Source organism: Rhinolophus sinicus, linkage group LG13 (assembly GCF_036562045.2).
Source record: "Rhinolophus sinicus isolate RSC01 linkage group LG13, ASM3656204v1, whole genome shotgun sequence".
In the NCBI taxonomy this organism is placed as follows: domain Eukaryota; kingdom Metazoa; phylum Chordata; class Mammalia; order Chiroptera; family Rhinolophidae; genus Rhinolophus; species Rhinolophus sinicus.
The window spans coordinates 457417-482897 of record NC_133762.1 but is presented as its reverse complement, the minus strand read 5'-3'; the positions used below and the strand labels follow the sequence as shown (position 1 = coordinate 482897).

At 48.6% G+C, this 25481-nt stretch overlaps 1 protein-coding gene across 1 annotated transcript in view; it reads left to right on the top strand.

Moving 5' to 3' along the window:
* GABRG3 (gamma-aminobutyric acid type A receptor subunit gamma3) overlaps positions 1–25481 on the top strand; it is a 308837-nt gene that overhangs the window by 264497 nt on the left and 18859 nt on the right. The window contains exon 6 of the mRNA XM_074317596.1: positions 5820–5957. Coding sequence (XP_074173697.1) covers positions 5820–5957 — 138 coding nt within the window. The remainder of the gene's footprint in view (positions 1–5819; positions 5958–25481) is intronic.

Sequence of the window (25481 nt, the reverse complement as noted above, 5' to 3'; positions counted from 1 at the left end):
TGACTGTACTGTGTGTGTGTGTGTGTGTGGTGGGTGTATGACTCTGCTGTGAGTGTGTGTATGTGAGTGTGTGGTGGATGTATGACTGTGCTGTGAGTGTGTGTGTGTAGTAGGTGTATGACTGTGCTGTGAGTGTGTGAGTGTGTGTGTGTGTAGTGGATGTATGACTGTGTGCTCTGAGTGTGTGTGTGTGTGTGTGTGTGTGTGTGTGTAGTGGATGTATGACTGTGTGCTGTGAGTGTGAGCGTGTGTGCATCTAATCTGAGGTGCTCTATACCCTGATTCCAGACCATTAACAAAGTCCCAGGCTCCAGGGCAGTGGAGCTCTCACAGGACACATTTAGATGCAGCCTGGCAGCGAAAGCAAAGCAGGGCAGGTGACAGCTGGTTTTCCCCTATTGTGAACCCCCAGGAAAGTGCAGAAACTGTCCCCAGACCCCCACATCAGGGTCCCCACCTGTAGCTAGCCTCTGGATTATTAGGGCTCCAGGGAAACACCGGGGAAGGGAGGTTTGCGACAGGATTCACTTAGTGGGGTAAGGCTGAGGGGTCCCCATCTGCACGCTGGGGGCCCAGAGAACCAGTGGTATGATTCTGTCTGAGTGTGAAGGTCTGAGGGCGGGGAGCCGATGGTGTACATCTCAGTCTGAGGGCAGATATGAGCTGGCAGGTGAGGCAGAACAAACAGACGCCTTCTTCCTTAGCCTTCTGTTCTCTTCAGGCCCCAGTGGATTAGCCGAAGCCCACCCACGCAGGGGAAGGGGATCTTCACTGAATCAAAGCTAATCTCCTCTGAAAACATCCTCATAGTTGCGTCCAGTAATGCTGCACCAGCTGTCTGGGCACCCCTGCACCTAGTCAAGTTGACACATAAAATTAACCATCACAGTCCTTCCCTCTGTCAACCTGGGACGACTGCACGCATCACCTTAGACCACACCCAACTTCCAAATAAAGACACTGAGGTCGTAATTCCGCCCAACATGGTCAAACGAGTGGACACGTGACAGCACACGGCCTCCTTCTCCAGAAGAAGGGGAAGGCGCTTGAGTGATATTTACTCTTCTCCTTGCCAGCACGTGATTTAAATACCACAATGGCAAGTCAACGTGTCTTACGTTACACGAGGGAGTGAGAGACAGGAGAACAAGTATGTCTGCTATGCACGCACACACACACACACACACTCGTAATAAAATGGGAGGAGGGCTGGTAATAGTCACGCCCCCGTCCCCGTTCCGGTCACAGTCACAGCAGGGATTTATAACCACTGTGTCCCCTGCACAGTCTCTTTCCTTCAGCGAGCACCTGCCCTGGTTGTGGCCGGTGGGGTGACCCAGCCCTTCCCCCTGCAGCGTCCCCTGTTTGCCTGCTGCCTCAGAGGCAGTAGAAGCCCAAAGTGTCCGGGTCACAGTCTTCACTCCCCGTTCAATGGACTCATTTTTGTCCCCTAGTGGGTGCATCCCTCCTTTCGAAACTAAGACCTTAGGCCTGCAGAGCATAACGTCGTGAGAACAGGAAGCAAAAATGCTGCGAGTGGGTCATGAGGGGTGATAGTGAGTGGCTCCCCCTCCATTTCCACCTCTTGGTCCCTATCATGGTGCTGCCCTCGGAGAAGCAGCTCCACTTCACTGGACTCTGATGCAGAGCACACAGGCCTCCAGGAGAGCCAGGCCCCACCCGCAAGGTGTCGCCCTTGCTCCTTTTAAGGTCATGGTGCATTGTCACTCTTGCTGACACATGCCGGACGCACCAGGGGCACCCAAACTGTCCTCACGGCCCAGACAGCACCCAGGACAAGCAAATGGGTTTCAGCTTTAGGGGGAATGTCTCCTGTTCTTCAAATGCAGCTAAGGGACTCGTGATGTGACCGTCTCCGACCTCGTGAGTCACACTAACACCAGCTGTTGATCTTCATTGCGATTTGGGGGAAAGTACTCCAGGGCCATTTGACAACAGCGCTTTCTGAGAGGTGACAGTATTTGTGTAGCCAGTTCTCACCCTGGTGGAAATAGTTGGAATTGTTTAAGTTAACCGGGCCTTGGTTACCCGACCACAATCCTCTTTCTCAGAATCACATCCCCACCCACATGCTCGATAACTCCTGACAGGTGTCCCTCAGCTGCCTCATGATTTGAACAAATGTGAGCTCAATGTCACTGTCTGGCTGAAAAGCCTCTGGTTCCTTTGGTTCAGAGGTTGGTGGTGACAAAATGTGCTTCTCGGGCGTGTCTCGGTGACCTGAGCAAGGTTCGCTTTCTCCTTATGCCCCTGAAAAAGCCATCCAAAGGAAGGTAATCCAGGCTTGTTTGTAGAGGTTATTTCTTTGTTTGTTTCCTTGTTACCTTTTGACCCCCTTCACCTATTTCTCCCACCCCACATCCGGCAACCACCAGTCTGTTCTCTGTCTATGAGCCCGGGTTGTTTGTTTGTTTGTTTTGTTAGATTTCACGCATAAGTGAGATACCGTGGCACTTGTCTTCCTCAGAGCTTATCTCTGTGTGAGCTCAATGGTGCAGACTGCATGTGACCTCCTACTGAGGACGCACTGATGAGGAGGTAGGCTGCCCCCTCTTCTAGAGCATGTTGTGGCTCCTGAGAGCCCAGGCGTGGGAGGGTGGCTCTCCAGGAAGGCGCAGCGAGGGTCACCTCCGTGAGCCTTCCTCCTCTCACTGCTGTCACCAGGTGTTCCTGTGCCTCCTCTCTGGTCCCAATGTTCTGTACTCATCCTACCCATGTCCTCTCCTATGGGAGGGACTTCTCTTCCTCGTCCACCCCTTCCCAAACACACACACCCCTGCATCATTCATGCCTCTCTAGAGCTGTCCCTTTTCCACCGTCTCAACAGCACAATATGTGATGGCCGTGGGAAGAGTCAGTGGGAAAGGGCCGACTGTTCTCTTCCAGAAAATGCTGTTCTCCAGGTGACAGAAAAGAGCCTTCTGAGTCGGTCCCCACACGGTACTGGCTGGTTCTCCTCTGGCCCCAGCCCCACACTCTCATCTCTGCGGTAAGCCCCTGACACATCAGTGGGAGCGGGCCACAGACCATGGGCCTCATGTGACACACGTGATAACGTGGGAGTTTTCTAAGAGGAAGGGAAAACCCCTTTCAAGGGCGTTGTCAAACCAAAGGTGTCCTTCACACAAAGAAACTGGAAATCAAATTACAGTTAACGTGATGAAATTCGAACATCAGGTTGATGACATACCCATTGGTCTCCAGATGGTCCTTTGCAATTTCATGGATACAAACGTCCTTGGACCTGTCATTGAATTTCTCAGACTGATATATATTGTCTTTTGTTCCAATTTTCAAGTTTTTCTCTCTCATTTCAAGCTATCAAGTGTAATTTTTTATTAGTATCAAATAGCACCACTTGCATGTCTGTACATTTATTTCTAATTGGGTGTTTCTGGCTTGGGGAGTGGGGAAATGTGACTGTGGCTGGCTGAATCATGGGACATCCACAAATCTTGAAATGAGGCTCCATTCTGTGGGACTGGGCCATGTCGCTGTTACGTAGTTACTCAGAGACCATCCTCTGCAGTCACAGCTACACCCAAGATTTGAGGACTAAACACAGATCTGCTGGGTTGGGGTGAATTTAGGTATTATAATAGCATCGGGTAAATTTAGGTATTATAATAGTATTGTATAAATTTGGGTATTATAGTAATATTGGACAAATTTAGATGTTATAATAGCATTGAATAAATTTAGGTATGATAATACTATTATAACCAGAAAAGTCTTTACTATGTTACCGTTGCTAATTTTGGCCACAGTTTCCTCAAATGGAATGTTTTATTTTGTCTATTATTCGTTTGTAGGTTTTCATACTAAGAAGGCAGACACACACAAAACAGTATTTCAAGGCTGACTTCTTGGTGACAAGGTGCAGGCTGCAGCAAGTGAAACAATATCTAGAGTTAAGTAGGTCACCCCATCCCCTTGTAGCCCCCAGGGCCCTGCTCAAAGCTGCACCAGGGTTGGCACATTTGTGCTGGTCCCTGTGCTTACGGAGTTTGCTCATGCAAACATATGTGAATGTACACACACACTTTGGTTTTTACTAAGATAAACTCAGCCCAACATATCATTGTGGAGGTTGCAATCTGTAAAGTGCCATAGGCAGACTTCTGGTTCAGTCATTCATTCTTTTTAATGGCTGCACTGCAATCAAGACTATGGATTGGGTGTGGTTGCTTCCACCATTCTAGTTGTTTAAAAACAGAGTGATGATAAACAAGTGTATGCGAATTCTGTTTTTATTTTATTACTATTATTTGTTTTCTACTGGCACTGTACTTCTGTCAAATAAATTCACAAGTCATAATTTGTGAACGTTTCCTGCTTTAACAAATAAGTTTGCATAAGTCTCTGTGTCCGTGGAGTACTCAGCAAAGCCATCAAGGTCGTGCATCTGCTCTTCCTTACAGGGCATGCCGTCAGTGTGACATGGGTCAGTGATGGGCCAGTAGTGCCAGTGCTGTCATGTATTGGGTGCAGCACGGGGTCCAGGCCTGCTCCTGGGTGGGACATGCCCCATGGGGCAGAACTCGCGACAGCGGCCGTACCACCGACAGCAAGTGTCCAGGTCACCCGTCCAATCAGGCCAGAGACTGCAGTCCAGAGTTAACAGTGTGGTCCCACGCACTGTTCAGAAAACGGGTCCAGGCATTGAGAAACTGGCATCAGGCCACTCTCTGGCTCGGCCTCAGGGAGCCCACAGTTCCCTGGTGGGGCGCCTGCAGGAGTGGGGCAGAGTGCACATCCAGGACACCCGCTGTAGGGAAAATAAAATTGGTCAGGCTCCCTCCCTGGCAAGCTGCTGGCCCTGACCGGGTGACCTGCTGGTCCTATAGGATAGAATGTCACCCAAGTGCCGTCCATCCTGAAGATGTTGTTTGTGTACACTCTTCTGTAAGGACCTTGGCTGCGCTCCTCTTTTGTCTCTGTACAGTATAAAGGGGTCCGGCCATTTTAGGGGGAGCTGGAGGCTGAGCAGACAGAGACACGGCTGAGACCGTGGGCCGTATTGCACGGGGCTGTTGAGGAAAGGGCCTATGAGGGCCGAGCCCCAGGGCTGCTGCTGTGGGCAGATTAGTTATGAGACTGCTGCTGGCTATAGGTTGTAACCTGAGAATGTCCAGCTGTGTACAAATATAAAAGACCCCTGACTATGTCCCAAAAAGCCTGTAAATAAAGTATGTCTGTTCTGCCTCTGGCTCCACGCATCTTCTTCCAGCTCCCAGAGGCACAGACACCACCCACTCAGACATTGACCTGACGCCACCCAGCAAGGTTGCCAACACTGGGCCTTGCTTCCTGGGGGTATTAACAAGATGGAAAATGGCCGAAAAAGGCGAAAGTTAACTGATCAGAACTGGGTACTGATGTCAGAGCAGGGCTGAGTCAGCTGACCTCTGCAATCTTATCAAATCCGATCTTTCCTGAGACTGGGTTGGACTGAATTCTGGGGAAGGGTGCAAGGTGTGATGGGTGTGGGCAGTTAGATCTCGGTCTGGGAGCTAGTGCCAAGAACCTCCACTCTAGAAGGTCAACTGCAGCCATGGCTCTCCAAGATGAAAGAAACAAAGGCAGCGGCCGCCTCCTGCTGTGACCGCGGGGCGATGGCCAGGCTGGGCACGTCCTGCTTCGCCCATTCGTTTTTGCAGTTTCTGCATCTTTCAGGAAAATTTAGAGACAAATAGCACGTAAATTTTAACTCCCCTTAAGTGATCAGAAATATAATTTTGACTTTAATGTTTGTAAACATACACCTTCATGTGTTACTGTTTGTTCTGTATTTTTAGATGGCTACCCCAAAGAAGAAATGATTTATAGATGGAGAAAAAACTCAGTTGAGGCAGCTGATCAGAAATCCTGGCGACTTTATCAGTTTGACTTCATGGGCCTGAGAAACACAACGGAAATCGTGACAACATCTGCAGGTAGGAATTAACAAAATAAGTATAGCTCTCAAAACAAAAAATCTTATTTTTTTTTCCACCTGATGCCTAAGGCTATCTATATATATAGATATTCACACAGAATTTTTTCATGGGTATGTTTTAACTAATTATATTTGGGCAATCGTGATTTCTAAGTGATATTTGAGGCAACAACTGATTCAAAAGTGAAAGAGAAATTTAATGTTTTAATTAGGATGGGAAAAGGGCAATGAGAAATGCCTTATATTTTTGAACCAAGGTGTGTTTGCATTATAGCTATAAACCTAGTTAGGATTACTCACTATGGACCATATTTATATAAGCCAATTTTACTAATGGTGAGAGCTCGACAACTTTCCAAGTACATAACAAGCATCAAATATTATTGAGAATCCACAAATAAGCTGGTGTAAAATGTCATTTGAGTTTTAATTTCTAGCTTATTCCTTTTTTTCTTCACTCTAGACTTTATCTTAAACTGAGTTTCTTTTTCAACACATTGCAATTATCACCCACCAATTTGGTTTATTAAGTGGTTATTATATGTGTACTGTAAAGCACGCAATTAGATAAAAAGAGAGGTTTTACCGATTAATTCATTTGAATGTGGTTTTTTTGTTGTTGTTTTGTTTGTTGTTGTTGCTATATGGGTTTTTGTTTGTTTCTGGGGGGGTGGTTGTCTGTTTTTTGGTATTTACTTATTTCTCTCGTCCACTATTTTGCAATTGGTTTTCTTCCTGCCGGGTTTGGGGAGCAGATGGGGCGAGAGTCAGCTTTTCTATTGATCTTATTCTATGTTAATATGGATAATTCATTGGTCTTAAAACTCCACAATTTGTTTTACGGATGACTAGATTAAGATACAATTTTGAAAATTAATGCTAAGCATCTTTAAAGGACAGTCCAAATTCTTGATGGATTGTAAACTAGAGACTACGTGCATGATAAGAAAGGTCTGAAAAGCTCTCTGATCCGTGGATAAAAGTAAACCTCCTTATAGGTGTCATGTGGTGGTAAAGTCGACAAATGGCATCTGGGTTTAGTTATTAAATATTGATAAGGTTGAAGGAATAGAAGATCATAATTTATTTAAATGAACTGTGGAGGCAGCATAATGGGGAAATGTTTGGGGGGAGGCTTTTTCCCAATTATGAGTCACCTACATGAATTTAATTCCGCGCTCTGAGAAGTTGACGTGATCGAGCAGACTCGGGTCTGTGACAGCCATAAGAGGGCCACCACACAGGGACACTGTTCTCGCATTTAAATGCCAAATGTCAATGCTGCTTTTCCTTTCCTGGTGTTCTCAGTGAAATAATAATAAACACAGGAAACAACAGGAAATGCAAAAGCAGGCTCAACCCCAGCCTCAGGGTTTTGACCCTGAGAGAAAACTGGCACAGGGGGTGCTGGGAGCTGTGGAGTCCAGTGAGTACCACGCCAGGTGTTATTGTGGTGGGGGGGTGGGGGGGAAGATATGCAAAACATTTGCTGTCAGCAAGGAGCTTTTGTGTCCCTGGCAAAACATGTGGATGTGAAAGGGTAAAGTGCAAACTAGGATTTATGGTCAGCATAAGAAATAGACCTTATATTATGCTCAGTTTCTGGAAGACAGAACCAAGGCGTGGTGCAGTCCTATGAGTGGGAAATGACTGTTTCCGTGAAGTTCCTTTTCTCACTCATGGCAAAGACGGTCTTTCTGTGAACTCAGTGAATGTATTAGCATTGAGGGAAGGATGTTCTCCATCAGCCCCTCTCATCTGGCTTCCCCTATTTATTTGTGAGCCGTCACATCATGTGGAATCGTAAATCACTATGTCTTCTTTAGAAAATATGCAAAAATAGCTTCTGAAGAAATAACTACATAAAAAACCGAACTCACTTGCCTCCAAATCAGATTCTGTTTGAAGACAGGAGTGAGATGTAGATGACGGACTCTCGCTCTTCATTCTGACGCTCCCATCTACTCTGTGGTCGCCACATGCTCCCAAGCCTATCTGTCACCCACCTGCCCTATTTCCCGTCCCCAGTGGAAAGTCCTGGAGCTGACATTATTATCATAGCATGGAATTAACGCCTGGCCATTCACAAAAGGTGAAAGCATTCACAGACTCTACAAAGGAAGATTTTATTTAAAGTTAGGAAGAGAGAAAATGCCCGTGGCAGTGTCGAAGGATGCCGGCTGCCTCTGGTAGGAAGGAGAGAAACACCACGGCGAGGGGAGGGGGGAGGGGTCGCCGGGGCAGAGCCCAGAGTCTGAGAGTGGATGGCTGCAGTAACTGCAGGTTAGCTTTTTCTTATATAGGAAAGGGGGAGGCAGTCAGGCAGGTCTGAGGGCTGACATCCTTCCTGGAGCCTGGTCTGTTTGAAAATAATGTTATCTCTGGACTCCAAACTCGGACTCGGCCATCACGGCCTGGGACTAGAACGCGTCACCAGTAATACGGCAGGGGGGTTGTGAACTGGATTCCAGTTTCCGGGTGCCTGAGGATTAAGGAATTGCTCTTTCCTGGACAGGGTGTTGTTAATTCCCAAGGTGTGGGTGGCCTGAGAAAGGGAACGGACAGAGTTCTTCAGTTACTCAGTGAGGGGAGAAACAGAGAAATCAGACAAATATCAGGATGGATCAAACTGCAAACAAAGTAGTAGGTTTAATTACAGGTGGCTGGATAGCGAGCTATGCGGTCAGTCACCCTGCAAACTGGCTAAGTCTAACTGTGTACTGATTTACTGAATTTCACCCTTACAATTATGATCACTCTTTGCCCCTCCTTCAGCTCCCTTTCGGCCTTCTCTTACACAAGACCCAACCCTAGTTAACCCTGCCCTCTCCCCGCTCCACACTGCACCCGGCAGCCGTATGGGACAAAACACTGACTAAATGCACCCAGCTCCCCTCACTGGTCTCCGCGGAAGCCCTCCGCTGTGAATTATAAGTGAGCCTCCGGGTAACCATACTATATGTACCAGTGCAACAGTTCTCAGCCTTTATCACCATCACCCCTTGAAATAGTAATACTATAGATATGCTTGTGCATCTTTTTATCTTTTGATGGCCTTGTGGAGGGCTAGTCATGGAAATAGCCAAGATTTTTCACCTCCCCCTAACACACAAATTTTCACCCCATAGAGCTAATATTGCCACGGCAATTTTTATCCTGAATGTCAAGGCATATGCAGCAAACTCGTGAAATAGGGTGTCGTGCGGGAGACCCTGCTCGCTGCGCCATTTGTCGGGCGGGGCGGCCTGCGGGGTCTCTGGTCCCGCTCCCCACATAAGAACGCAGGATACAGTGAGGCCAACAAGGAACACCCACGGAGCCATAGGTAGGGGAGCCGTACCACCACCGTCTCACTGGAGGCTGGGCCCACCGGACGCCGACCTGCCGTCCGTTTTTCCGCCAACCGACGGACCGACGACTCTTCTCCACTCTCTCCTCTTCCGCTCTCCTCGGCTCTCCTCTTCCACTCTCTTCGGCCCTGCTCGGCTCTGCTCGGCTCCTCGGCAATCCTCGGCAGTCCTCCGTAGTCGCAGCAGTTATACCAGTGGCCAATTGGCTAACCGGCCACAGCCGACGGTCAATCAGCCACAGCCGACGGCCATTCACCACCCGAGCCAGTACCCCTCACGTGAGGCCCAGAGCCTGTAAACCACTCTCCTGGGCTCTGTCCCCACACTCCACCCCTACAGGGTCTCGCCTCACAATCTACGCGACAAGCGTCTTCCATGAAGGTCCCTGTGCGGTATTAGCCTACTGACACCTACGGACGAAAAGAAACAGTAGTCTTACGAACCAACAATGGCAAATCCCTTCCATCTGGGAGGATACATGCCAGCTTTTTGTCCTGGGAAAGGAGGGTCGCTGCCACTGGCACCTTTCCCGGTTTTTGGTACCAGACCTTTATGGCAGTACTTGGGGTCCCTTGCATATTTTCAACATGTAACAGAACAGGGGACCCCATAATAGGCCATAGTGAGAGCACATAGTTTCCTCGCAAAATCATCCCAGTATCAGCACCTCTGTATACTATAGTCACTTGAGGTGGCCACTCAGCCACCACCCCTGGCGTCACTTGCAAATCATGAGTCAAACCGGCCCCCCATGGGGCTATCAGGCCCAACCACCAACAGTGGGGGCTTTTGACCTGCCAGGGCCAAGTCCATCACTGCCGTTCCCCTGCTTTCAAGCATGTGGGTGCTGGCAGCAAAATGTTCCCATTTCTGCCGTAGCCTGGCTTTAACAGAGTCTCCCTGGTGGTAACTTGTAATTGAATGGGAGCAGCCGTTCGATGTAGCAGAGCTTCTACTGGTGCGGGCCCTCCCTTCCGTGGTCTCTCATTCAGGACTCTCAGGACGTCCCATAGACGAGAGGCCCAGTCACGCATCGTGGGAGGGTGTTTTGACACCCGGAGACCTTGCTTCAAAAGGCCATTATAGCGTTCAATCATGGCAGCTGTTTGTGGATTGTACGGGGTGTGAAACAACCATTGTACGTCCATCCTGGCAGCCCAGCGCTGCACTTCTTGCCCCGTAAAATGGGTACCCCTGTCACTTTCAATGACTTGGGGGCACCCATAGAGGGCACACAGCCGTGTAAGGGCGACCACTGTATGCCGCTGATCCGCAGCCGGACAGGGCCAAGCAAACATCAACCCCGTAGCAGTGTCCACTGCTGTAAATGCATATATCGCATTGCGGGCCTTAGGCAGGGGTCCAATGTAATCCACTTGCCAGCGAGTGAGGGGCACTCTCCCTCGCGTAATCTGCTGTGTCTCCCAGAGGAGCCTCCGCCTTTGGGGGCTGTCCTGGGCACAGACGGCACAGTCATAGCAGGCATCTGCTATCTCCTGCCATTTCAAAGGCAGGCCCCAGCGTCTGCTCACCTGCCACATGGTTCGGCTTCCAGCGTGCTGCAATTTCCTATGCAGCCAGTGGGCCACATCAGTGGCAGGAGCCCGCTCTAACCATCATACCCGTGCTAGGGCGTCTGCTTCATCATTACCTGGGGACACTAAGGGGGAGTGACCTGTGACATGCATTAAGGTCACCTCCTTTCTCTGCCCTAGGTCCCAGAGGTCCTGCCACATGGCTTGACCCCACAGTGGACGGTGTCCCACCAACCAGTTTTGGTGTTTCCATGTAGGGAGCCACAATGTTAGGCCCCGGAACACCACCCAGCTGTCAGTGCAAATAACTAGGGGCCCAGGCTCGTGGCTGATTACCATCCACACAGCCTGTAATTCAGCCCACTGGCTACTCTGGCCCGTCCCAGTATCAAACCAAATGGTGTCTGTTTTGGGCTGCACACCAATAGCTGTCCAAACGGCTGCAGCCCCTCGGCTAGAACCATTGGTAAACCAGGCATCCTCAGGTACTGGGGACTGTCCTTCTTTGTAGGGCGAGGGCTCCAAGTTCTCCCCTCTAGGCAGAGCACTTGGCTCAGCCTGGGCTACAAGCTCCACAGGCCCCAGGACCTGTTGTAGCTCTGTGCTCAAAGGGCTTGAACTAAGGGTGCTATGTTGCTCCAAGTAGGCACCCCACTTGGCAAGGGTGGTGGTCTGTGCCACCCCCGTTTTGGGTCCCTGGGTCCATGTACGGACCCACCCCTGGACAGGATACGTTGTTCGAACCAACACACGTGCTGTTCCTGTGATGGCTTCTGTGGCCACTAGGGCTGCATACACAGCAGCCAGCTGTTTTTCTATTAGAGAGTAGCGAACCTCTGCTCCTTTCCATAATTGGGACCAAAATCCCACTGGCAACCGGAGACGCTCCTGCCATTGCCAGAGGCCCCATCCGTACCCCTCTTGGGTTACGTGAACATCAAGTTCAAATGGGCAGCCGGGGTCCACTACTTGCAGAGCCTGTGCCTGCTGCACTGCCCGTTTCGTGGCAACGAAGGCTTGCTCTATAGCCTCAGTCCAATCCCATGAGGCCCCCTTTTTTATCATATTGTACAAGGGCCTTGCCATTTGTGCTAAATGGGGTACAAACGCCCGCCAATATCCTAGCAGTCCCAAATGCGTCTGCAGTTGGGAGACCTTGGTTGGCTGGGGAAAGGCTTGTATCTTATCAATGATTGCCTCAGGTATAACCTTTGTCTTACCCGACCACACAACACCCAAAAACTTGACGGATAAGCCAGGGCCTTGGACCTTTTCCTCATTCACCGCCCAGCCACGTGACTTCAGGTGGCGGAGAAGAGAGGGAGCTGCTTGCGCTAAATCAGAAAGAGAATCTGAGGTTAACAGAATGTCATCAACATAATGAAACAAGGCCACAGAGGATGGGTGATCCCACTGTGCCAAATCCTGGGCCACAAGCCCGTGGCAGATAGTGGGGCTGTGCAAGTATCCTTGCGGAAGGACTTGAAAAGTCCACTGCCGCCCATCCCACGTAAAAGCAAATTGCTCTTGACACTCGGGTGCAATGTCAATGGAGAAAAAAGCATTGGCCAAATCCTCTACATAGTGATATGTCCCCAGCGGACAGTCAGACGATCCATTAAATCATGAATTGAAGGCACTGCAGCGTGCAAGGGTGGCGTCACCTTATTTAACTCCCTATAGTCCACAGTCATTCGCCAGGTCCCATCTGGCTTCTTGACAGGCCATACTGGGGAGTTAAAGGGACTCACAATATGTGCCTTCCCCAATTCCAATATTGTACGACCAATCTCCTCCTGTCCTCCTGGCAGGCGGTACTGTCGCACTGTAACCACGCGCCAGGGCTGTGGCAACACTTGAGGAGGGTGGTAAGCATGCCCGCGTGTCACCGCTTTCACCACCCGGATCCGGAGACGGAATTCTCCTACCGACGTCTGTAAGCTGAGGCCATGTAGCACATCCACCCCTAGAATATACTCTGGAACGGGGGAGACATAAACCTTGTAGGTACGAGGAGGAAGCCTTCCTATACCCAGTGGTAAGGAAACGGCTTTCACAGTCACAGTTTTTCCCCCGTAGCCATCAATGCAGACTGCTGGTCCAGGGAACAGTTCTGGGTTCCCATAAACGAGACTGCAGTCGGCGCCAGTGTCAACTAGGGCCAAAACCCTCTGTACATTCGAAGGGGACCAATGTATGGACAGTTCCACGTGGGGCCTCTGGTCCCTGCTCGTCCGCTCTGACCGGGTACCTTGGCCCCACCCCTAATCAAGCTGCAAGGGGTCAGCCTCAAGCGGCTGCATGAAGTCCTGGAGGGACACGGGTCGCGCTTTCCCAGACTCCTCCTTTATGCTTCTCCGGAATTGTTGTTCCGGACGCAACTGTTTCCAAAGTTCAAGCAGGAGTGCATTGGGTTGTCGGTCTATTTTCTTCCTATCGACCCCTGCTGCCACGAGATCACGCCACATCTGTGCGCGTGTTACTCTCTGAGGCCCGTGACCTCGCCCCTTTACCTTTGGTTTGGGCTTCCAGGTCTCAACTGTGCGGACCTCCTGTCTTAACTTCCTTCGCCTCCGGCTTTCAACATCCCCTAGGGTGGCCATGGCAGTTGTAACTTCATGGATCCGTCGCCCTACATACGGTGTAAGAATAGCAACCAAGGATCCAAAAGCACTCGCAGGTGCAGTATCCAAAACCAGATCTCTCATGCTGGCAGTAAAAAGCTCGTCATCTGGGCCCTGCATGTTGAGGTTAAAAATAGCATGTCTCATACCCATTTCACGGATTATTTGCGTAAGTTCTGTATATGACTGCCATTGACTCACAGTGTCTGGCAGCTCGCCAGCCTGTTCCCATACGGTGCGTACCGCAGCCGTGAGCCACACCATTAGAGAATGGTTGCCCTGGTTGTTGGCCAATCTATGGCAGTTTTGTAACCTTTGTCGCAGGGACGGATGCACTGTCACGAAGGCTAGCTTTTCCATCTCGCCTGGGGAGCAGAGAATGCTGTCTGCTCCCTCATCCCATAAACGTAATAGCCAAGCTGAGACTGGCTCTCCAGGACACTGTCTGTACCGCCTCCCCAGCTCCTGCAACTCAGTGGGAGTGTATGGGGTGTAGGTTGTGAACTCAGTCACAGCTGGGTTGCCTGCAGCAATGCCCCCAGGGCCCAAAGGTTGCTCACATTTTACCCTTTGCTTTAAGATTGGCCAGGCTTGGGGGTTGGGAGCTACATTGTCTCCACTTGCTTCCTCCGCCTCTGCCTCAGAGTCTCCACCTTGGGGCCCCTGTTCTAACAGGCGGACCCGGGCTTCCAGCGCTTCCAACCGAGACACCTGGTTCGGCACCCAGGCCATTTCATTAAGCCTATTTTCCGTGTTGAGACTCAAGGCCTTGAGGAACATCCAGCCCACGCGGCCGGCTGTAGCCTTCTCCTCCTCCGGCAACCGCTCAGCCAGAGCCTGCAGGGCCCTCTCCACACTGGCCGGAGAGCCGTCCATGTCCTCCCACCCCTCCTTGGGGGTCCAACTCCTGAGAACAGTGGCCACCGAACACCATATACTGTGTGGGGGCCATACATCCTCCTGCCCAGAGTCAGACGCCATTCCTACCTGGTCGGAATCTTGCTCACCGTGCCAGGTGTCTGAGTGGGTGGAGGCCTCGGTGTAAGATGTCCACAACCCTCGGAGCTTAAGGCCGCAGCAGATTACTGAAATGAACACAATGCCGTCCATGGCCAAGAGGGTGATGTACCAGCTGGAGGCTTGAGTCTCCCAGGCAGACCGCGCCTCCCTTTCCAGGTGTCACTCCTCATGGGCCTCCCGAAGCTGGGCTCTCACACGCACAAACTGCTCCACCATACTTCGGTAGGTTTTGGCCGGCACCGTACCCTGCTCGCTGCACCATTTGTCAGGCGGGGCAGCCTGCGGGGTCTCTGGTCCCGCTCCCCACATAAGAACGCAGGATACGGTGAGGCTAACAAGGAACACCCACGGAGCCATAGGTAGGGGAGTCATACCACCACCGTCTCACTGGAGGCTGGGCCCACCGGACACCGACCTGCCGTTCGCTTTTCCGCCAACCGACCGACCGACGACTCTTCTCCACTCTCTCCTCTGTTCCTCCCTCTCGGCTCTCCTCTTCCGCTCTCTTCGGCTCTGCTCAGCTCTGCTCGGCTCCTCGGCAATCCTCAGCAGTCCTCCATAGTCGCAGCAGTTATACCAGCGGCCAATTGGCTAACCGGCTACAGCCGACGGCCATTCACCACCCAAGCCAGTACCCCTTCACGTCAGGCCGAGAGCCTGTAAACTACTCTCTGGGGCTCTGTCCCCACATAGGGTCCGAAATGTGAACGGTGCCCTGCAATGGGCATGCCTCTGGCAGCTTGGGGCCAGGTCAGAACACACCGACAAGGGCTCTGAGCTAGAGGCCCGTCTCACAAGGCACCAGAGGAGAGCAGGCCAGAAGCCTGGGCCCCAAATCAGCTGCCCCCAGGCCTTTTCCCCTGGTGCCTGTTTTATGACAAGGCCCCAAACAGTCCCCCGAAGAGAATAAAGTTGTTTTAGTCCAAGTGACCGTGAGGAAGAGCGGCTGGTCACTGACCACAGCAAAGACCACACGTCTAGGCGTGAGTACATGACAATTCTGAACTTGTCCAAGATTCAAGTTCAGCAGCTTCTGTAAAGCATTCTCCAAAATCCAAAAAAAATGTCTGTACGTGAAGTTTTATATATTATTGGTATTTAATAGGTAGCTCACGGTCCAGCTGAAATTTTAAAAACATTTTCTTTAGCAGTGTCCGTGGCTAAGAGTGAGCTCAGAGGTCATGAGGATGGAGTCCGACCAGCAGGTTCTGACCTTGGGGACCTTCCGTGACCCCTGCATGCACACCTTTCATAAATGAGAAGGACATGCCTTCTTTTCATGCGGCTGTTGTGAATTTAAGTGAACTAACGTTCGCCAAGTGCATAATTGCCATCCATACATATAAATAATATCTATTATGATTGCCTTAATGCACTTCCTGGGAGGGAGAACTGTAAGATTTACTACTGGCTTTATTTGGCAAACAGTCCATTAAATCAGCTGTTAGCATCTTACTCGATGAGACATGCTTTAATAGGGCACTGGAGTGAGATTTGTATCTTGAATGCAAATAGAAACTCTAAAAGTGGTTTCTTCTTGGCTTTTTGTCATATTTGTCTGAGTGCAATCTGGGTAATAAATCAGTCTGGGTTTTAGAGTCAGGATTTTAAAAATAGCGACGGTGTCTTTTCACAAGATTGAGTGGAAAATATGTCAAACCCACTGAGTCATCTGCCTTCTCTAGTTCAGAGAGGAAACGTGGGAAAGCCACTGCTTACTTGAATGAAGTGCTCACCCACTAAGAAAAGTGAAATTCTGTGATACAGATCACCTCTGACTCTGTCTGTTATTTTAAAATCAGATTTCATTAATTATTCCTTAAAAGCAAAATGATCTGTCCCCGGGACCTGAACAAATTATAGCATTTTGTTATGGTGACAGTGATATTTATACATATTTATACACCGTTCTCTGGTTTTCATTTACTTCCTGTCTTGTACTTTGAGGAAGGCAGGACAGGTACAGACATCTTTCTTATTAGATGGAGGGGTTGAAGCTCAGGAAGGTGGCAGGCCTGGCCCATAGCCACACCCAGGGCCTGCTCCAGCGATGTCAAACCCTCTCCCTGTGGCAGGTGGCTTTTCCATGATGTCACTGTCACAAAGAGTTCACTTTACCTCCTGTAGCTCACTCTCAGTTTACAGAACATTTTATTTTCTCTAGCCCAGTGTTGGGTTAAGCTTCATTGCTTGGTATATTCTCTGGCATAAATGATATATCTTTTTTCCATAATGGTGGTACATTACTGCTTGCAACCATGTGATTAGAAGAAAAGTCTTAAATCTGTGTATACCGACATAAGGGAGTGTGATAACTTAAAATTATCTGTAAAATAATTGCGTTACTGTTGAAATTTAGAACTCTGGCAAGGAATGCCCTAGTACGTCCCATGTCTAAATGCTAGCTACCATCGATTGTTCTCTATGCTTCTTTTCTCTACTACACAACCTTTTAAGGTAGTTATGCTATTACTCCCATCATACAGATGGCAAACCTGAGTCGTTAAAAATATCCTGGTTCATGAAAACCCATGGAAGCCCTCCTGGGAGAGCCTCAGGGGCGCTGCTGAATGCTCCCATTGAGTGCATCACTCTGGAAAGTGCTGGGAGAGTCAGACAGCCCCGCCCTGCGTGTCTGCCCGCAGCACTGCTCCTGTGTGCCTCCCAGCAGGCGCCCACGCCACACACCAGCTGGCTTTCCTTGTACCATCCCTACCTTCTCAAGCTCCGGTCTCTTTCAGCCGGGAAGCCATTTTTAAGAAATGTCTCAAAGACAGGCTGAGTAGGGCAGCTGTTTACTCCCACTTGTCCTGACCTGGTCCCCGGGTAGCGCTTCACACATTGCTCTGTATTGTAACTGTAATCAAAGGGAAAATTCAGGACACCACCGCTAAGAACAAAACCTCTACAGCCCTCCTGCCTGGTTTCAATTCAGGCCTATCCTTACAAGTCACGCGTTCTTAGACAGTTATCCTACCTGTCTGAGATTCAGTCTTCTCATCTGGAAGATGGGGAGAACGACACAGTGAGCCAGAAGGAGCCAGTAATCACTGCCTGGCGTTAAATTTATGTGTTCCTCCCAATAGATGGACCTATTTGTAGCTGAGGGAACTACAAAAGCAATTAGCTCAGAGAAAGTACTCGGTAGATAGATACAGGACTCTTTGGAAGAGAAAACAACCATTAATTTGTTTCGCCAACAAGTCAAAAAGATAAATATTCCACTTTGCAAACATTTAGTTGGCATCATAGGAATATTAATGTGGGAGCATTAAGGTGATATACTAGTAAGAAAAATGTGTTTTGAAATTTTAGTAGTATGCGTTGCCCCTTGTTTATACTTTCATGATTTAAAATTTAATTAATAAGGGACCCTTTTATCTACTTTGTACTTTATAGATAATGCTTATTTGGGGGTGTGGAAACATACATCTGAACTGAAATTTGTGAAAGTGACAAAACATATTAATTTACTCCATTCTTTGATACATATGTTTATGGACCCGTACAAGTATGTGCTGTACCACGATTCCATTTTCTACGAAAACCCTGAATGCTTTGGGCAGTATTCACATTTAAGAAATTCCACAGTGCTTGTAGTCTGGGTCCAATCAGGAGGCTGAGTGCCCAGGTGGGAAATTAATTTCCTAATTTGGAGCCCCCCAGGGGTGAGGAGCTGAAGTTGTTAATGTCAATCCAGAAGATAACCATCCAACTCACCTGAAGACTTTGGTTTGATTTCCATTTTCTGGCCTAATCAGCATAGAATCTGGGGAAATGCAGGCCTGTTAATTAAGATAATTAAATGCCTGCCTGCCAGAGTGAGTGTCCCTTCACCATGGTGACATGCTATTAGCACAGTGGGCCATCAATTCGAAACCTGGGCAGCATGTCCTGTGTGTCTGAGACACTTTTCTCATTGGTTCCGTTTCCACTGGATGTCACTGAAGGGACACGTCAGTGCAGGAAGTGCTCCCATGCAGAACCCGGGGACCCTGCTCTTTGCACACCGCTCCCTTCCCACCTGCTCCCCTCAGCTCACCGAGAGAGCAGGGGCTTGCGGTGGCACCACTCGCATCTCTTCCCCACCCACCTGTCCCTGTCATCCCCTCATATTGCCTTTGCCTGGTCCCTGCACCTGTCCCGTGTCCACTGAAGAGGTCTGAGCTCAGAGTCATGCTCCTCTGGACTTGCAGGCTGCCTGTCCGTGACTTGTTCAGGATGGCAGTAGTTTTCTGACTGCCTGGCCCTGGGCAGTGCCCTTCCCACACCCTCCTCGCTCCACTCTGCTGCCCACATGCCCCTGCTGGTCTAAATGGACAAGCCATGGAACCCCAGCCCCACTCAGCTCTGGGACCCATGAGCATCAGCCTGGCACCGGTCCACTCTTCTTAGAATGCAACTCTGTTATTCAGTGAACCTGCATAATTACTCTTCCCAGGAAAATAACACAATCCAAGAAGCCACATAGTCTGAGGACAAGCTTATGTGGAAGTGATAATTACAAGGACATTTAGCTGCTACTCTGTTACCCGCTGTGCTCTTATTTCCAATGCATGGGCAGCGCTGGCAGTTCGCAACCTCTAAATTTTCTCCTCCATCACCCGCTGTACCAAGGCTACCGTGTTTCCTGCTGAATGAGTTCTTTAGTGGTATCTCCTATGACTTGTGTAATTTTATCAAAACCTTGCTGTCAAACCACGATAGGGTAATTTATTGATCCCTTATACCGAAAGCCTTTGTTTCATCCATCAGTGATGCTCTAGAGGTTTGAGATTTACCCAGAATTGAACATTGTGACTCATCCATTTGTCAGGAATAATTATGCTGAACTCAGAGCCAAGCCTCTTCATTAAAAAGTAGCTAGCGAGCCCACAGTTTTAATGAGGACTCAAAGAGGCAGACTTGGCTAAGAATTTATCATAATTCCCCAAATGTGTCTTAAGTAAAAGGATGGGCAGCATTCCAATAGATTTTTATTTTGTAATAAAGCCACAGATAAAAGGAGTTTTCTTACAAAGAAACATGCTTTGGTCTTGGTTTAAGTCTCCCTTCAAAAGGATCTGAGGATGATGAGAAGCTGGTGCGACTGGTACCTGGGATAGCATGAGGTGGGCAGGCCACAGCCAGGTGACGCCACTGCCCGCCCCAGGCTCCTCCGTGGGCTGAGGGGCAGCCTTGATAGCGTGAGGTGGGCAGGCCACAGCCAGGTGACGCCACTGCCAGCCCCGGGCTCCTCCGTGGGCTGAGGGGCAGCCCTGATAGCATGAGGTGGGCAGGCCACAGCCAGGTGACGCCACTGCCCGCCCCGGGCTCCTCCGTGGGCTGAGGGGCAGCCCTGGACTGGGCAGGTCTCCCGGACTCGTGTCCCGCCAGCCCCTCCTGAGCGCAGGGATGCTTTTTCTCCATGCCATTTTGATTGCACTGAAGGCCAGAATGCTTCCTAGGGAATGAATCTTCAAAGTACCGCTTGCATGCAGTGGGATGACATCGTTTGTTTTATACAGAAATTTGTCTGGCTGGAGGACAATAGCTATTTACTCATGACAGATATTTACATTATCCTTCGGGCTGACGAAAGAACCACTGGGAAAAATACATTTTGCATGTAAAGTCTGGCCTTTGGCAGCAGACCTATGTTGGCAGTGTCTGTCCTCAACGAGATCCTGACTTGGATTCACAAACTGTACGGTGGCCCCAGAGAAAAAGGGTGATTCGTAGTGAATACAGAGACTGTATTCAGGATTTGCTTACTTATATTTACTTTTATTTTTTATTAGTTTCAGGTGTACAAGGCAACGTAATAGTTAGACATTTACACCCCTCACAAAGTGATCACCCCCTCCCCCAATGTACTACCCCCTGACATCGTCTGTAGCTGTTACAGTTCCACTGACTCTTTTCCCTCTGCTGTGCTCCACATCCTGTGACTATATATATATATTAAATTGTAGTTGACATTCAATATTATTCTGCTTCAACTTCAGGTGTACAGCGCAGTGGTCAGGCATCTACACAGTCTATGAAGTGATCTCCCTGATAAATCCAGTGCCCATCTGGCACCTTACATGATCTTTACACCATTATTGACTATATTCCCCAAACTCTATTTCATATCCCCATGACTATTTTGTCACTACCAATTTGCACTTTAAAGGATAAGTTATTTTAACAAGGAAAATGCTTGTAATAAAATGTTAGGGGAAAATAATTGTATAAAAATCCTCTAGAACCCTCTATGTGTTTGCTTGGATGTGCTATTGAAGCCAAATACAGCAAAATCAGATGGACAGTTTTACTCTTATCTATAGATAATGTTTTCCTTTTCTTCCTAAATTATTTGTGCATATTCCACGTTTTAAAATACTGTTACTTTTAAATTTTTTTAAAGAATCACAGGAAAATATATAAAAGAATAAACCTCCATCCCCCAAAAATCAATAATATCTCAGTAAATATGTCTCCAGAGGTTTGGGGGGATTTTTTGACATAAGACATACTCTTTTTCATGCAATAGATTTGTTGCCATGTTTTACAAAAACACTAAAAAGTGGAGAAAAGTACAAAGATGAGAGTTAAAAAACAAATGAACAAACTTCAGTTCTAACTCCTAGGAATATCTTTTACAGAACAGAGTTCAATGAATCCACACAAAGGAGTAGACCAATATGCAGACATAGAAACGTAGATATGTTTTATAACAATTTTATATTATCAATGCTATTTTCACACTTAAAGAGTATATGTAATTGTTCTTGAGTCTAGTAGAATAAGAAGGAATTAGAGAGAAAATAGAGAAATTAAAACTTCAAATAAATGGTTTTTTTACAATTAAGAAATATATTATTTTCTAAAAGGTGACTCTGAAGTTAAGAAAAACGTGTTTTTTTTTTAAGTTTCAGAGTGAGACTATTTATTGGCTCTATGTTCCCATGTTAGATAGAGTCGGCAGTCTGCACGCTGGCAGCTTGGTGGTGTCAGTACCTCCCATCAGAGCTTATCGGGAACAAGTTGCAGTGACAGAGAACTTTGGGAACCGTGGGACGTCTCAGGAAGCGAGAGATAGAGGAATTATTGCAGGATTCAGGGCTCGGGGGAGGTTTGAGGGAGGAGGGCTTGGCCGTGGTCTTGGATGCTGCCACAAGCCTCTGAGTGTCAGGCTGGCTTCTAGCTACACCAGGGACCAGGTCAGAGACACTGTCATTGTAAAGTCTCTCACTCATGTCCCACATAGCTACTATTACTTGCATTGTGATTGTTTACATTGTCAGATTCTATACATTTCAAGTTATCTTCCCGACTGACAGTTCCCCAAGTTGTTCTGCGTTAGATCTGTACACAAGTGAACATGGTGATGACCCAGCTGCCTAACTAACAGCCCCTTCCTCCTTGAGCTCTTAATTTGAGCCAATCCTTACTTGTGGATTTCATTTTTAAGTTATTTCTTTTAGGAAAGACCATGAGGGCTGCATTCCCTGATTTCTTTCATGTTTAATAACATCCGCCTGTGCCTTTATTCTTTCATTGTATCTTGGCTGAGCGACAGCTGCTTCCCCTTGGAACTTTGTAGACATTATTCTATTATCTTCTGGCCTTGACTGTCGTTTTGGAGAGATCTGAGAGCAATCTCGTGCTTGCCCCTTGGAAGTGTACACCAAATCAGAAGGATGGCTGCTTTACAGTTGTCATGGGGATCGCTGTGCATTTCCACAACTCATTTCCTGACTCGTATGACAAGCATCACCGTTCTGAGAGCTGGCTGAGCTCAGTCTAGCCTTTGACTATAATTTAAGAAAAAGGCCTCTGCCCATTAGGATTTCCTCATCAAACAAACCCAGTCAGGTATAATGATACAAAGCACAACGCTTTCATCATCCCAAGGTAACTAACCTCCGATGGCTTGAGAGATCCCTTTTTCATATTCATAATTGCACATGACAGTTCTTAGAATTTTCAGGATTTAATTCAATACAAAGATATAAGGCTAATTCTAGAATATTGAAAACCCAAATTTGATGAGTGGGTTGCTTGTTCCCATTCTAGGCACTAATTGATCTCAGTTAGAAAATCGCCCAGAAGGAGTGTCAGGAAACAAGATGTATAGTCCACAGAGGAGACGAGCCGATTTGTCCATTAAAATCCTTCATTATTAAAACAAATGACCGAGTATAAACAATGCAGTCACTGCTGAGAGGCACACTGAAATAAAACAAGTTCACCTCCCATATGACGTTTGTTTTCAAAAACCAATTCCCTTTTTATACAAAGCTTTTGTTTTATGGGAAATGTGTATTTCCATGTAAGAAGCAATACGGCTTCTGAGAATACTTGATAAGCAGTGAGCATTCGTATCAATTAGGCCTGCAACCCTTCTTGAAGAAATTAGATACAAATTATGAATTTCCTCTGTCCTCATTCTGGAACACCCCAAAGGTGACACGTAGCGTCTACAGGATCAGCACACTTTAAAAACACAGCTGACAGGTGCTGACAGCTTCCTTCCGTGAGGTCCTGTTCCAAGAGCTTCACACTTAGTAACTCATTTATCCTCCCAACAAACATAGTGGGAGGATAGGAAAATGGGGCGCAAGAGATGAGCCCCCGGCCCAATCCAGACAGTACCGTTTCCATGGCTGTGCTGTCACATACTGTCCTAGGCTGTTCCCTTCCAAAGTCAGAGTCCTGATGAAGGGTGAGTAAATACACCAGAAATCCTGACATGCGCAAAGAGCAAAAGCATGGTGTCTCCTTTCCAGAGCACACCCGGTGCTGCATCTGACCAGGAGCATGAGCAGGCAGGCAGGCCCCTCAGTGCCCCTTCTCCCCCGAGGCAGCGTGTCGCTGGGCGCACTCACCCCCAGGCTCAGTCTAACGCACACTGGACTCTGACACGTGCTGGCCGGCGGGCTCAGTAGCATCTCAGTGAGGCCTGGGGACGGCAGCGGCCTGAAGGAAGCACGGCCCCGCGGCCCTGGGGCTCACTGTCCCGTACAGATGAGGGCCGTTCATTAGTCATGTCAGAGAGACGTATGAAATCACAGGTATGATGAGTGCTGGAGGACGCACGCGCACAGTTCTCTACACAGACACAATAGGGCCTGACCTCGCCCAGTGGTCCCAAAGGTGACGTCAGAGCTGAGATCCGCAGGCCCCGGACGTGCTCACCAGGAACAGGCTGCATCTGACGTGTGGAGAAGGTGGTTCTGGGCCGCTGGGCTGCTAGGAGCACAGTGTGTCCCTGCCACCAAAAAGCAGAGAGTAAGGAGGCACAGATGACAGGTGAACATGGAGAAAGAAGCAAGCTTATTTCTCTTCGTATGGAAAGTATACCTTACATGTCAGCCGACGAGCTGGTCAGAAAGCAGCTAGCAGGGAGCTGAGTGGAGGGAATCGGTTACACAAGGGCTGGAGGGCACAGAAGACAGTGAGACCCCCAGAGATAAGAAGGAAGAGCCAACAGTCCAGTTTAGTGGGACAAAGGAGATCATGTTCAGAGGAACCTCACAGAAGCTGGTGTGCTCCATGCCCCTGAGACCGGCCCAAGGCAGATGGGAGAGGGAGCAGTTCCCTGCTTGTCCCGTTCCCCACTCTGCCAGCCACTGTTCCGCCACAGCCGTGTAGCCACTCCCCCAGGATCTGGGGGGACACGCAGCAGATCTGGGGACAGAGGCCCGAGGCAAACACAGACACAGTGTAAACGGGTGTTAGGTGAGCAGCTCCTAAAATACCCACTCCCTGACCCTGCCTTTTCTGGAGGCTTCAGCTCTGTTAAGTCCCACCTGCTGATTTGAAATCCTGAGCACCTGTGCAGCCCACACCCTGATCTTGTTTATTTTTATTTCAGGGTACAGTCACGTGTTATATCAGCTCAAGGTAGGTGGGCGCAGAATCTGCAGCGTTTAGTACCGTCTGCTGTCTGCACTAATAATGTCACCAGGTGGCTGTCATTTCTGATCGTTTGCAGGCATCATCCATATTTGCTTTAAAAATTAACCCAAGAATGTTATAATTAGGGAGGAGGATGCAAAGGTAAAAATGACCTTGGATTTAGCCTATCTGATCAAAATGAGAGCCACTGCCTGTGTCTCAATGTCGAAAGGGGAGGTGGTGGCAGGTCTGCGTGTTTGTCCCTGAAGAGCCCAGATGTGAACCACGTGCCAGGAACAGAGGGTCTCTTTTTGAGAACCTCACAGTCTTCCTGAGACATTTCCTGCTGACAATTTGGGTTGATCATGAGGCTGTGCCTTGAGGCTGCTTCTCAGAGACACCATCAGTCACCTCCAAGCCGTTCCAAACTCTCTGCACAGATATGCTGAGTCATAACCCCAAAGAGACTCATCCGTCTGCCATCTGTTTCCATGAGGCTCCCTGACTGACAGGTCATCTCTGACACTGAATTGGACGGGAGCCCATCCGCTGTGAAGAACCCCAAAGCCTCAGGACACAAGATCTGAACAGATTTTATACAAAGTAAAATATGAGGTCAGACAATTAAGTTTGCGAACTTATCCTAGAAAAAGTACTCCACACCTCATTGCTGACTATCACTACTGTCACCTTTGAAGTACTCCCGTTGGGAAGCTATGCACCGACACCAGCACTTAGTCCACCCTTCAAAGCAATTTTGGAACTCTTCCTGGAATGGCCATCAGAGCTGTCGTTGTATTACCCTTGATGTCCTGAGTGTCATCAAAATATCTTCCTTTCAATATTTCCTTTATCTTCGGTTAAATAAAGAAGTCACTGGGGGCCAGATCAGGTGAGTAGGGAGGGTGTTTCAATACACTTATTTGTTTACTGGCTAAAAACTCCCTCACAGACAGAGCCCTGTGAGCTGGTGCATGTTGTGATACAAGAGCCATGAAATGTTGGCAAAAAGTTCAGGTCATCTAACTTTTTCGCGCAGCCTTTTCAGCACTTCCAAATAGTCAACTTGGTTAACTATTTGTCCAGTTGGTACAAATTCATAATGAATAATCCCTCTGATATCAAA